Below are 13,153 nucleotides of genomic sequence, written 5' to 3'. Positions count from 1 at the left end.
ATTGTATTTTTCCAGTTTGATATCAAAGTAGTGTATCCCAGCATGGTTTAAGGTAATACATAGAGTGACACAGAACATACAGGTGTCAGAGGGTGTAATACATAGAGTAACATAGAACATACAGGTGTCAGAGTGTGTAATACATAGAATAACATAGAACATACAGGTGTCGGAGTGTGTAATACATAGAGTAACATAGAACATACTGGTGTCAGAGGGTGTAATACATAGAGTAACATAGAACATACAGGTGCCAGAGGGTGTACTACATAGAGTAACATAGAACATACAGGTGTCAGAGGGTGTAATACATAGAGTAACATAGAACATCGGGTGTCAGAGGGTGTAATACATAGAATAACATAGAACATACAGGTGTCAGAGTGTGTAATACATAGAGTGACATAGAACATACAGGTGTCAAAGTGTGTAATACATAGAGTAATATAGAACATACAGGTGTCAGAGCGTGTAATACATAGAGTAACATGGACCATACAGGTGTCAGAGTGTGTAATACATAGAATAACATAGAACATACAGGTTTCAGAGTGTGTAATACATAGAGGAACATAGAACATACAGGAGTCAGATCTAGAGGGTGTAATACATAGAGTAACAGAGAACATACAGGTGTCAGAGTGTGCAATACATAGAGTAACATAGAACATCGGGTGTCAGAGGGTGGAATACATAGAATAACATAGAACATACAGGTTTCAGAGTGTGTAATACATAGAATAACATAGAACATACAGGTTTCAGAGTGTGTAATACATAGAATAACATAGAACATACAGGTTTCAGAGTGTGTAATACATAGAATAACATAGAACATACAGGTTTCAGAGTGTGTAATACATAGAGGAACATAGAACATACAGGAGTCAGATCTAGAGGGTGTAATTCATAGAGTAACATAGAACATACTGGTGTCAGAGGGTGTAATACATAGAGTAACATAGAACATACAGGTGTTAGATGGTGTAATACATAGAGTAACATAGAACGTACAGGTGTTAGAGGGTGTAATACATAGAGTAACATAGAACATAGAGTAGCAGAGAACATACAGGTGTGTAATAAATACAAAAACACATTTGTTTGTGGAGACTAGATCCTTCTCTGTAATAAATAAAGCAGACACAACTAGGTGAAAAGTAAATTCTTAACTTCCAGAGATTCAAGGTGGTATAAAGGTTCAGATCAACATTATATATATATATATATATATAAAAAAGAAAACCAGAAGACAAGAGTTTCTTTGACTTCCCTAGCGCTTTCTCCTCTTTAGAGGTTCATCAGGGGAACTGTTAGTTATTCATGTTGACAGGACCTGAAGAGGAGAAATCGCTAGGGAAGTCGAAGAAACTCTGTCTTTCGTTTTTTATATTGAACCATCACAAGGACTTGGAATGTTTATCTGATTATATATAATACTATTTATAGCATTTGAAATTCAGATTTAGTTCAATGTAGGGTTTTTTCATTGAATTTTTAATCTATTGCATGAATACAATGGAAATTTCTTTAAATCCAAAAACAAAATACAGAAACAGTTTACCTACAATGTTAACTACTACTCATGATAAATAAAAAAATGTATAATTACACTGAACAACAGCCAGATCATGATACACAGCAATAATGGAATGACGACAGTGTCAGACACCCATCAAATATTAATGATGCATTCAAAATCCCTCATTTGCAACACTCTCCCTTCCTCTTTCAATTCACAAATTTGAAGTGGTTTTGGTCAATATATGTTTACAAATAAAAATTGAGCTAATTGACAAATGAACACATTACATATACACTATACATGTTAAAATGTAGCACCCTTTTCTGTCAATTAACTCATATTTAACATAATTACTTGCATTTTACAAGTTTTTTAGGTTTACATTTCCATATATATATATTTTGTGAAAAAAATGTTCTCCGCTTTCATCCTGTTCATTAATCATTACAAGGACTACTTTAACCTTTTTTACTTCTACATATATAATCTACAATGGCACAATAAAGGCACTTTTTGGATGCATGAACACAAATAAAGCTTACAAGTACACAGGTAGCAGAGTACAGTAGAAATGGCTTGATCCTAAAAGAAACGGCATGTCTCAGATAAACATGGATAGCGGATTCATCCTGCACAACACACCTACATACATATATATATATATATATATAGTAGATAATAAATAAATAAGTCCTTGCGAAGGAAAATATAGAATAAAAACACATTTTTCAGATCGTCCGCTAGGCCTTTCTGCCTTCTAGGGCTTCTTCAGGCGGATTGATGTTTATTTATCACCGTTGGTTACATGACGTCATCAATATTTGTATAGTCAACAATTTTAGTGACGTCATAAATAAACAAGCATAGTGACGTCACAATCAATACCAAGACGGAGAAAATATCTAAATACAATACATTGCAAAAATCATTGTGTATTCAGGCTGGGTTTGAGGACCTTTATAAACATATTTTCTTTAATTTCTCTTGCAACTACATCGTCACTATTCAGTTTGTAAATAGGTAACACATGAAAATCATCTTTAGAACATCGATGCATATGTTTGCTAACTTTTAAAAATCTTAGTTCATTGTCCTTCATTTGTTGTCTATGTACATTCATTCGTATTCTCAATTCACATCCGGTCTGTCCGATATAAAATTCACCACATTGTTTACATATTAAAGAGTAAATAACATTCTTAGAATTACAGTTAATGTCTGATCTAATTTCTATTTTGGAACCATTTGCAAAAACGTAGTCTTTACATTCAATGATAATCTTACATGTACCACACCTTGGTTTCTTACATTTTTTTNTGTAAACAATGTGGTGAATTTTATATCGGACAGACCGGATGTGAATTGAGAATACGAATGAATGTACATAGACAACAAATGAAGGACAATGAACTAAGATTTTTAAAAGTTAGCAAACATATGCATCGATGTTCTAAAGATGATTTTCATGTGTTACCTATTTACAAACTGAATAGCGACGATGTAGTTGCAAGAGAAATTAAAGAAAATATGTTTATAAAGGTCCTCAAACCCAGCCTGAATGCACAATGATTTTTGCAATGTATTGTATGTAGATGTTTTCTCTGTCTTGGTATTGTTTGTGACGTCACTATGCTTGTTTATTTATGACGTCACTAAAATTGTTGACTATACAAATATTGATGACGTCATGTAACCAACGGTGATAAATAAACATCAATCCGCCTGAAGAAGCCCTAGAAGGCAGAAAGGCCTAGCGGACGATCTGAAAAATTTGTTTTTATTCTATATATATATATATATATATAAACTACATTTTGAATACATTTTTTTAAGAAGAATGATTTTTTTTTCAAAAAGTGGTTTGCCCAGATTTAGGACTTGTGAAACCACATAAAAAAATGCCCAAAAATGCAATCATGATTTTTAACCCAAAATTTGACCCTTGCAAGTACTATTTTTTATTTTAACCTGTCTTAAATTGAATATCATCTACTTGGTAACAGAAATACTCATGTTTTAGCATAGGTCGTTCAACTGGATTTTTCACAATATTTACACATGTGCTGAGTACAAAAATAGACTACATGAAAAGCTAGCTTTTGTTGTGTAGACATAGATTTGCAAATGGCCAAAAATGTAGTCTCTAACCAAATTCGATTTATTTTTTCAAATGTGAAGCCCTACATAGTCCACTTCATCATGGATATGCCAATTTTAGTGCTGTTTTTTTTTTAAATTTGATACATGTAATATTACATAGGTTATTCATTGCATAAAAATATCACCCATGGCCACCGTACGCTACTGTACACTGCTACTGTACACTGCTACCATACTAGTTGTTAGCCCGGTTCATTCTCAGAGTTATTGCTCTCTTTCTCTGACTTGTATATATCCCGTTCAGGATCATAGCTCTGTATGCCTCTTATTGATAGCCTTTTCTACTGTGTCTTTTAAATGGACATGGTATTTACGCACCTGTAACACAGAAAAAGTATTTTAAATGTCATTTTAAACAGAATACATGCACTTTAATTTACCTGATAAAAACCCTTCATGGAATTGGGGAAAAAACTGGGGTTTTCTTTTAAGAAAAAAGGCTTTCTCTAGCAGCCTGCTTTTATAAATCTGCTTTAAAAAATGTGTGAAAAACACTCTTCCACAAAACCACCGTTAAGGTAACCGAAAAATGTGTGGCCTTTTTCACAAATGACTTTCTACAAAATAGTCAATACCATTATATTAGCAGAACAACAGATATAGGGTATTTACGGTTTTCTCCATATTCTGTGCCCGTTGTTTAATCTCAGCGTGTTTCTCAGGGAATTCCCCCTGTTTAACGTCATCCTTGAGTAGATCCTCTGTGTATGACAGCTGGTCCTGGTAATAATCATGCTTGGAGATCCGACGCTGGAAGTGCTGCAATTCCATCTGTTAGGGAACAAATAGACAGGGAATAACTATTTTAACAAGAGGCCCAGAGAGCCTGTAACACTCACCTGTTTTTTTTGTTACATGATACTGACATATAGGTTACTTAAGACCAAGTTTGGTAACTAGAACACAAGACATTTTAACATCTCTTAAATGGTTCTGAAGATATTTTTGTTTGAAATTTGAAATTTGAATTTTAAAGCTTTTAACCAACATTGACCTTTGACTCCCGACTTGCACTTAAAGTTGACCTTGGACCTCATTACTGTAATTAAGAAAACAATTCACACAGCTGGTCTACATAACATATCCAAGTATCATGACCCTAGTCCTAATGGTTCTAAGAATAATGTTGTTTGAAGTGTTTAACATATTTGACCCCTGTGATCTTGAAAATAGGTCAAGGTCATTTTAATGAGGAAACTTTATAGCAATTCATTGCAGGTACCTACTGACCAAATATCATGACCCTGGGCCTTATGGAACTTGAGAAGAAGATTGTTAAAGCCTTTTACCAATGATGACCTTTGACCTCCGACTTGCACTTAAAGTTGACCTTTGACCTTATTACTGTAATCGAGAATAAGATTTGCAGTGCTGGTCTACATAACATACCCAAGCATTATGACTCTAGTCCAAATGGTTCTTAGGATATTGTTGTTTGAAATGTTTAACAAATTTGACCCCTGTGAACTTGAAATTAGGTCAAGGTCATTTTAATGAGGAAACTTTATAGCACTCCATTCCAGGTACTCACTGGACAACTAGCATGACCCTGGGCTTTACGGAACTTTAGCAGAAGATTGTTAAAGATTTTAACCAAAGTTGACATTTGACCCCTGACTAGCACTTAAAGTTGACCTTTGACCTGAGGTAGCATTGTACAGTAGAAATGGCCCGACTCTGATAAACAAGGCACATGTCGAGGAAATGTAAACACAGTGGATTTACCCTACACAACACATGTATACATGTATATATATTTGTAAACTACATTACATTTACAATACATATAAAGTACTGAGAAGTGTATAAACCTCTTTTTTCTATGTATGTCACTTGTGTGAAAACCATGGTTACCACATCAAAAATTACCAAAAAAATGCCAAAAATTGCTATTTTTGACCCAAAATTTGACCCCCCCAACTAGTAATTTTTTTCCTAAGTTCTGTCTGAAATTAAAGATTACCTTCCTGGTTGCAGAATTATCTGGATCCCAGTAAAGTTGTAAAACTTTTTTTTTTACAATTTTGCGTCGTGTGCTGTTGTCAAAATTTTACTTCGTGCATGGTGAGCTAAATATACTGTAATGATAACCAATGGAAACTAGAACACTGAAAGGTCAGTAAGGGCCCCGTCTTGTGGCAGTATATCCCCCATAATCATCAAGAAGCAATCTGCCCATATAGCTGAGCTTGACGTTTGACATTTGGACTTCAAAAAGAATTGCAAGGAAGCAAAATATACATTTTACATGTACTATGATGTGAGTTTTGTTTCCTTCCACCTCCATATTTGCTGGGCTAACAGAAATGTAAATACCGGTACAATACGCATTTGTTAGCTTTGATTTGTTTTATTTCACCTTATATACCTCCTCCATCAAGAGCCAGGGTCAAAGTCAGAGATCCACTTTGTCTTTGACCTTTGGACCCAAATGACCTTGAACATTAACCCAGTGACCCTGATATTTGGTCAGTTGACTTATTCTTTAATTCCGACCAACTTTGCTTCTTACTATCATTACAAAATGTTTAACAGTGAAAAATACAAATATTGACCTAGACCCTTTGGACCCCGTAACCTGGACCTAAGGTCAGTTGACTCTGTGTTAAGTTCTGAACAACATTGCTTCATCATGTCATAACAAAATGTTCATCAGGGAAAAGGTACAAAATGTAACCTTCACCTTTGACCCAGTGACCTTGACCTTTGGTCAATTGACTCCTTGTTTAATTCTGAGCAACATTGCTTCAAAGTGTCATAGCGAAATGTTAACCAGTGAAAAGCTACAAAATTTGACCTTGACCCCTGACCCGATGACATTGACCTTTGGTCAGTTGAATTGTTGTTCAATTCTGATCAATTTTGCTTCATTACATCATAACAAAATGTTTATCAGTGAAAATATGTAAAATTTGACATTGACCTTTGAACCTGATGACCTTGACCTTTGACCTTGACTTTTTATCTTAATGTGTATTTTTGTGAACTGAACATCTTGACCAAGTTTCATGTCCATCGGTCAATAAAAACCAAAGTTATCAGCCAAGAACAAAATTTGTGGAAGGACGCAGGCAGACAGACAGACAGACAGACAGACAGACAGACAGAGTGATTACTATAGGGCACCCGTATCTCTAGTTCTGGGCCCTCATAACACAATATTTACATATAGAAGTTTGTTGAAATTAAAATCTTTCCAGAAATTAAATTTGATAGTACCTTTGTTAATAAGTAAATTTTCAAAAATTCATTGTATATATTTTGACCAAAAATATAAGCTAGTCCTACAATTGTAGCTACCAAATTCGAAATTTGTCAGTTATATATTACTACTCTCCATGTGATGTGAGGAAATATATTTCAACTGTTATATAACACCAAGTATAGAATGTACAGCAATATCCTGGGTACAATTTGACAGAATGGGAGTACCATTTGCAACACCATATACATCCCTTATAAAATGACCAGGGTATAAAACAGACACAAAAATAACTTGAAATTGTCAATCTTAACAACTAAGCTCATCACAATTTTATAAAACAATTATTTACACGTACCTTAAATTCTGCTAACTCTTCGTGGGACATGTTTGCCTTCTTCGCTAGTGCCCATAACTCGTAAACCCTATGGTCAGTAAACTCTAGTTCTTCATCACCTGGCTTGTCCAAATTCTCATGAAGGTCACGGTATTGGTCATTCAAATCCTTGTTTCTCCTCTTTAACTCCATCTGCCTTTCTGTCTTAGACATCTTATCAAAAGTCTTGTCTTGATAAGGGTCCAGACTATTGTCCATTAAATCTATAAACAAGGATATTGAGTTTGGTTTCAATTCTACATGATTTATTGATCAATTCCATCACAAAGAGGCCCGGGGAGCCTGTGTTGCTCACCTGGATATTTAATCATATCATGCCCAAATATTCTCATTAAAAGCTATATTGTAAATAGTTCCCCGTTTGGATATCATCTCTCGACCAAAAGAAAATTAATGACACATTGGTCCTTCAAACCAGGTGAGCTGTATAATGACACATTGGTCCTTCAAACCAAGCGAGCTATATAATGACAGATTTGTCCTTCAAACCAGGCGAGCTGTATAATGACACATTGGTCCTTCAAAACAGGCGAGCTGTATAATGACACATTGGTCCTTCAAACCAGGCGAGCTTTATAATGACACATTGGTCCTTCAAACCAGGCGAGCTATATAATGACCCATTTGTCCTTCAAACCAGGCGAGCTGTATAATGACACACTGGTCCTTCAAACCAGGCGAGCTGTATAATGACACACTGGTCCTAGGTGAGCTGTATAATGACACACTGGTCCTTCAAACCAAGCGAGCTATATAATGACAGATTTGTCCTTCAAACCAGGCGAGCTGTATAATGACACTCTGGTCCTAGGTGAGCTGTATAATGACACACTGGTCCTTCAAACCAGGTGATCTATATAATGACACATTGGTCCTTCAAACCAGGCGAGCTGTATAATGACCCATTGGTCCTTCAAACCAGGCGAGCTATATAATGACACATTGGTCCTTCAAACCAGGTGATCTGTATAATGACACATTGGTTCTTCAAACCAGGTGAGCTGTATAATGACACACTGGTCCTTCAAACCAAGCGAGCTATATAATGACACATTTGTCCTTCAAACCAGGCGAGCTGTATAATGACACATTGGTCCTTCAAACCAGGCGAGCTGTATCATGACACATTGGTCCTTCAAACCAGGCGAGCTGTATAATGACACATTGGTCCTTCAAACCAGGCGAGCTGTATAATGACACATTGGTCCTTCAAACCAGGCGAGCTGTATAATGACACATTGGTCCTTCAAACCAGGCGAGCTGTATAATGACACATTGGTCCTTCAAACCAGGCGAGCTGTATAATGACACATTGGTCCTTCAAACCAGGCGAGCTGTATAATGACACATTGGTCCTTCAAACCAGGCGAGCTGTATAATGACACATTGGTCCTTCAAACCAGGCGAGCTGTATAATGACACACTGGTCCTTCAAACCAGGCGAGCTGTATAATGACACACTGGTCCTTCAAACCAGGCGAGCTGTATAATGACACACTGGTCCTTCAAACCAGGCGAGCTGTATAATGACACACTGGTCCTTCAAACCAGGCGAGCTGTATAATGACACACTGGTCCTTCAAACCAGGCGAGCTGTATAATGACACACTGGTCCTTCAAACCAGGCGAGCTGTATAATGACACACTGGTCCTTCAAACCAGGCGAGCTGTATAATGACACACTGGTCCTTCAAACCAGGCGAGCTGTATAATGACACACTGGTCCTTCAAACCAGGCGAGCTGTATAATGACACACTGGTCCTTCAAACCAGGCGAGCTGTATAATGACACACTGGTCCTTCAAACCAGGCGAGCTGTATAATGACACACTGGTCCTTCAAACCAGGCGAGCTGTATAATGACACACTGGTCCTTCAAACCAGGCGAGCTGTATAATGACACACTGGTCCTTCAAACCAGGCGAGCTGTATAATGACACACTGGTCCTTCAAACCAGGCGAGCTATATAATGACACATTGGTCCTTCAAACCAGGCGAGCTGTATAATGACACACTGGTCCTTCAAACCAGGCGAGCTGTATAATGACACACTGGTCCTTCAAACCAGGCGAGCTATATAATGACACATTGGTCCTTCAAACCAGGCGAGCTGTATAATGACACACTGGTCCTTCAAACCAGGCGAGCTGTATAATGACACACTGGTCCTTCAAACCAGGCGAGCTGTATAATGACACACTGGTCCTTCAAACCAGGCGAGCTGTATAATGACACACTGGTCCTTCAAACCAGGCGAGCTGTATAATGACACACTGGTCCTTCAAACCAGGCGAGCTGTATAATGACACACTGGTCCTTCAAACCAGGCGAGCTATATAATGACACATTGGTCCTTCAAACCAGGCGAGCTGTATAATGACACACTGGTCCTTCAAACCAGGCGAGCTGTATAATGACACACTGGTCCTTCAAACCAGGCGAGCTGTATAATGACACACTGGTCCTTCAAACCAGGCGAGCTGTATAATGACACACTGGTCCTTCAAACCAGGCGAGCTGTATAATGACACACTGGTCCTTCAAACCAGGCGAGCTGTATAATGACACACTGGTCCTTCAAACCAGGCGAGCTGTATAATGACACACTGGTCCTTCAAACCAGGCGAGCTGTATAATGACACACTGGTCCTTCAAACCAGGCGAGCTGTATAATGACACACTGGTCCTTCAAACCAGGCGAGCTGTATAATGACACACTGGTCCTTCAAACCAGGCGAGCTGTATAATGACACACTGGTCCTTCAAACCAGGCGAGCTGTATAATGACACACTGGTCCTTCAAACCAGGCGAGCTGTATAATGACACACTGGTCCTTCAAACCAGGCGAGCTGTATAATGACACACTGGTCCTTCAAACCAGGCGAGCTATATAATGAAACATTGGTCCTTCACACCAGGCGAGCTATATAATGACACATTGGTCCTTCAAACCAGGGGAGCTGTATAATGACACACTGGGCCTTCAAACCAGGCGAGCTGTAAAATGACACACTGGTCCTTCAAAACAGGCGAGCTGTATAATGACACAGTGGTCCTTCAAACCAGGCGAGCGATATTATGACACACTGGTCCTTCAAACAAGGCGAGCTATATAATGAAACATTGGTCTTTCAAACCAGGCGAGCTGTATTATGACACACTGGTCCTTCAAAACAGGCGAGCTGTATAATGACAAATTGGTCCTTCAAACCAGGTGAGCTGTATAATGACACATTGGTCTTTCAAACCAGGCGAGCTGTATCATGACACCTATTTCAGGTAACACAATTTTCTGGAATATTTGTAATGGAAGTAAGTATGGACTGATCTCTAAACCAAAAACAATCTTTGATTGACAAAGACAATATGCAGCATGATGAATTAATACATTATTAGCTTTCTCACTGTTTTGGTATTTATCTCACCATCAAATTTAAAGCCTTCCTCCTTTAGACTGTTGTACTCATCCAGTTTATTTTGCTGATGCCAAAACTCCTCTTTGAGTTGTTTTAATTCCTCATCTACAAGAAAACAGCAGGTAAATAAGAATATATCAATAACAAGAGGCCCAATGGGCCTGCATCGCTCACCTGGTATAAATCTCCCACTTATAACCTTAAAAGTGATCTAAAATAAAGCTACAGGCAAAATATCAGTATTTATGATTAAAATTCATTCAAAAGAGCCTGTTATTTTTTTTTTAAACATTTCACCCCGGTGATTGAAAGTCGAACAAAGTCATTATGTTGAACAAATTTTATAGCCTTTCATCTCAGGATACAACTTGCAAAGTATCAACATCCTGGGACCCATGGTTATTCAGAAGAGGTCGTTTTAAGATTTTAAACAAATTTGACCCCGGTGACCTTGAATATAAGTCAAAGTCATTCACTTTAACAAACAGTAATTCTTGATCCCAGCATGCTACTGACTAAATATCAACATCCTGAGCCTTTTGGTTATTCTGAACAAGTTCTTTAAATATTTTGAACATATTTGCTCCTTGCGACCTTGAATATGATTCGAGGTCATACATTTAAACAAACTTTATAGCCTTTCATCTCAGCATGCTACTGGCAAAATATCATCACCCTGGGCATTTTGGTTATTCAGAAGAAGTTGTTTAAAAAAAAATTAAGACAATTGACCCCTGTGACCTTTAATACAATTGACGGTCATTCATTTGAACAAACTTGTTAGCCCTTCCCCAAGCATGCTTCTGGCCAAAAATCATCTCCCTGGGCAGTTTGGTTATCGAGAAGAAGATGTTTAAAGTTTTTAACATATTTGACCCCTGTGACCTTGAAAATGGGTTAGGGTCATTAATTTTAACAAACTTTGTAGCCCTTCATCTCAGTTTGCTTCTGGCCAAATATCATTACCCTAGGCCTTACGGTTATTAAAAAGAAGTCGTTTAAAGTAAAATATTGACGATGGACGATGGACGACGGACGTCGCACCTCGGCATAAGCTCACTTGGCACTTCGTACCAGGTGAGCTAAAAATGAGATAATAACTCATAACTCATAAATGGTTAATTATCACAATTTATCACTGGATATATGATGTTCTTATTGGACTGTGGTTCTGTTACATCATTATCTTGTGAATAGTTGTTACATTATTGTGGCAGATTTTAATTGTACATAGGATTTAGGTCGACTTCTAGCTTCATGCTAGAGACACCCTGACAGGAAGTGGAATGATCTTAAGACTTATACACCCAGCCCCCTGACAGGAAGTGGAAGGATCTTAGACACACAATGACCAGAAGTCATTGTGTCAAAGGCACACCATGACAGGACGTGGAAGGATCATATGCACACCCTGACAGAAAGCGGAATGATCTTAAACACCCCCTGATAGGAAGTGCAATGTTATTAGGATCTTAGACACGCCCTGACAGGAAGTGGAATGATATTAGACACACCCTGACAGGAAGTGTAATGATATTAGACACACCCTGACAAGAAGTGGAATGATATTAGACACGCCCTGACAGGGAGTGGAATGATATTAGACACGCCCTGACAGGGAGTGGAATGATATTAGACACACCCTGACAGGAAGTGGAATGATCATAGACACACCCTGACAGGAAGTGGAATGATCATAGACACACCTTAACAGGAAGCAGAATGAACATAACCTGGTATCAAATAACATCTGACAGATCAGCAATGTAAAATCTTTTTTCGCCTCACCTGTAAATCCACTCAATTCAGCTTTCTTCCACATTTTTTGGAGTTTCTTATCGTGGAATTCTTGTGGAATTTCATTAGAGAACGTTGGACTAGGAGGGACAGATATAACATCTTGGAGCCCATATCTGTTTATAATTTCTGAAATACAAAAAAAATAGTTGAAACCTGTTGATACATTCATTTCAGTGAAATTGGAAATATGGAAATGTTGTTTTAATACATAATATAAAGGTAACATGAATACAGAGAATGGATAGCAGACAGATTCTGTAAGGATGTCAGACAGACATAATATTGAACAGATGTCAGACCATACCCTAAGCTCAGACCATACCCTTAGCTTAGACTATACCCTAAACTCAGATCATACCCTAAACTCAGATCATACCCTAAGCTTAGACTATACCCTAAGCTTAGACTATATCCTAAACTCAGACCATACCCTAAGCTTAGACTATACCCTAAACTCAAATCATACCCTAAGCTCAGACAATACCCTAAACGCAGATCATACCCTAAGCTCAGATCATATCCTAAACTCAGATCATATCCTAAGCTTAGACTATACCCTAAACTCAGACCATACCCTAAACTCAGATCATACCATAAACTTAGACTATACCCTAAACTCAGATCATACCCTAAACTCAGATCATACCCTAA

At 37.7% G+C, this 13,153-nt stretch overlaps 1 protein-coding gene across 1 annotated transcript in view; it reads right to left on the bottom strand.

The window, feature by feature from the left end:
• Positions 1-3,787: 3,787 nt before the first annotated feature.
• LOC110449943 (alpha-2-macroglobulin receptor-associated protein-like) overlaps positions 3,788-13,153 on the bottom strand; it is a 28,795-nt gene continuing 19,429 nt past the window's right edge. Inside the window, exons 3-7 of the mRNA XM_021497128.1 lie at positions 12,491-12,628; positions 10,712-10,807; positions 7,246-7,487; positions 4,298-4,456; positions 3,788-4,003 (exon numbers count right to left, since the gene is read on the bottom strand). Of these exons, the coding sequence (XP_021352803.1) occupies positions 3,932-4,003; positions 4,298-4,456; positions 7,246-7,487; positions 10,712-10,807; positions 12,491-12,628 (707 nt within the window). The 3' untranslated portion in view covers positions 3,788-3,931. The remainder of the gene's footprint in view (positions 4,004-4,297; positions 4,457-7,245; positions 7,488-10,711; positions 10,808-12,490; positions 12,629-13,153) is intronic.

This window comes from Mizuhopecten yessoensis, unplaced genomic scaffold (genome assembly GCF_002113885.1).
Source record: "Mizuhopecten yessoensis strain PY_sf001 unplaced genomic scaffold, ASM211388v2 scaffold497, whole genome shotgun sequence".
NCBI lineage: Eukaryota > Metazoa > Mollusca > Bivalvia > Pectinida > Pectinidae > Mizuhopecten > Mizuhopecten yessoensis.
The sequence above is the reverse complement of the archived record's forward strand: the minus strand, read 5'-3'. Positions and strand labels throughout refer to the sequence as shown.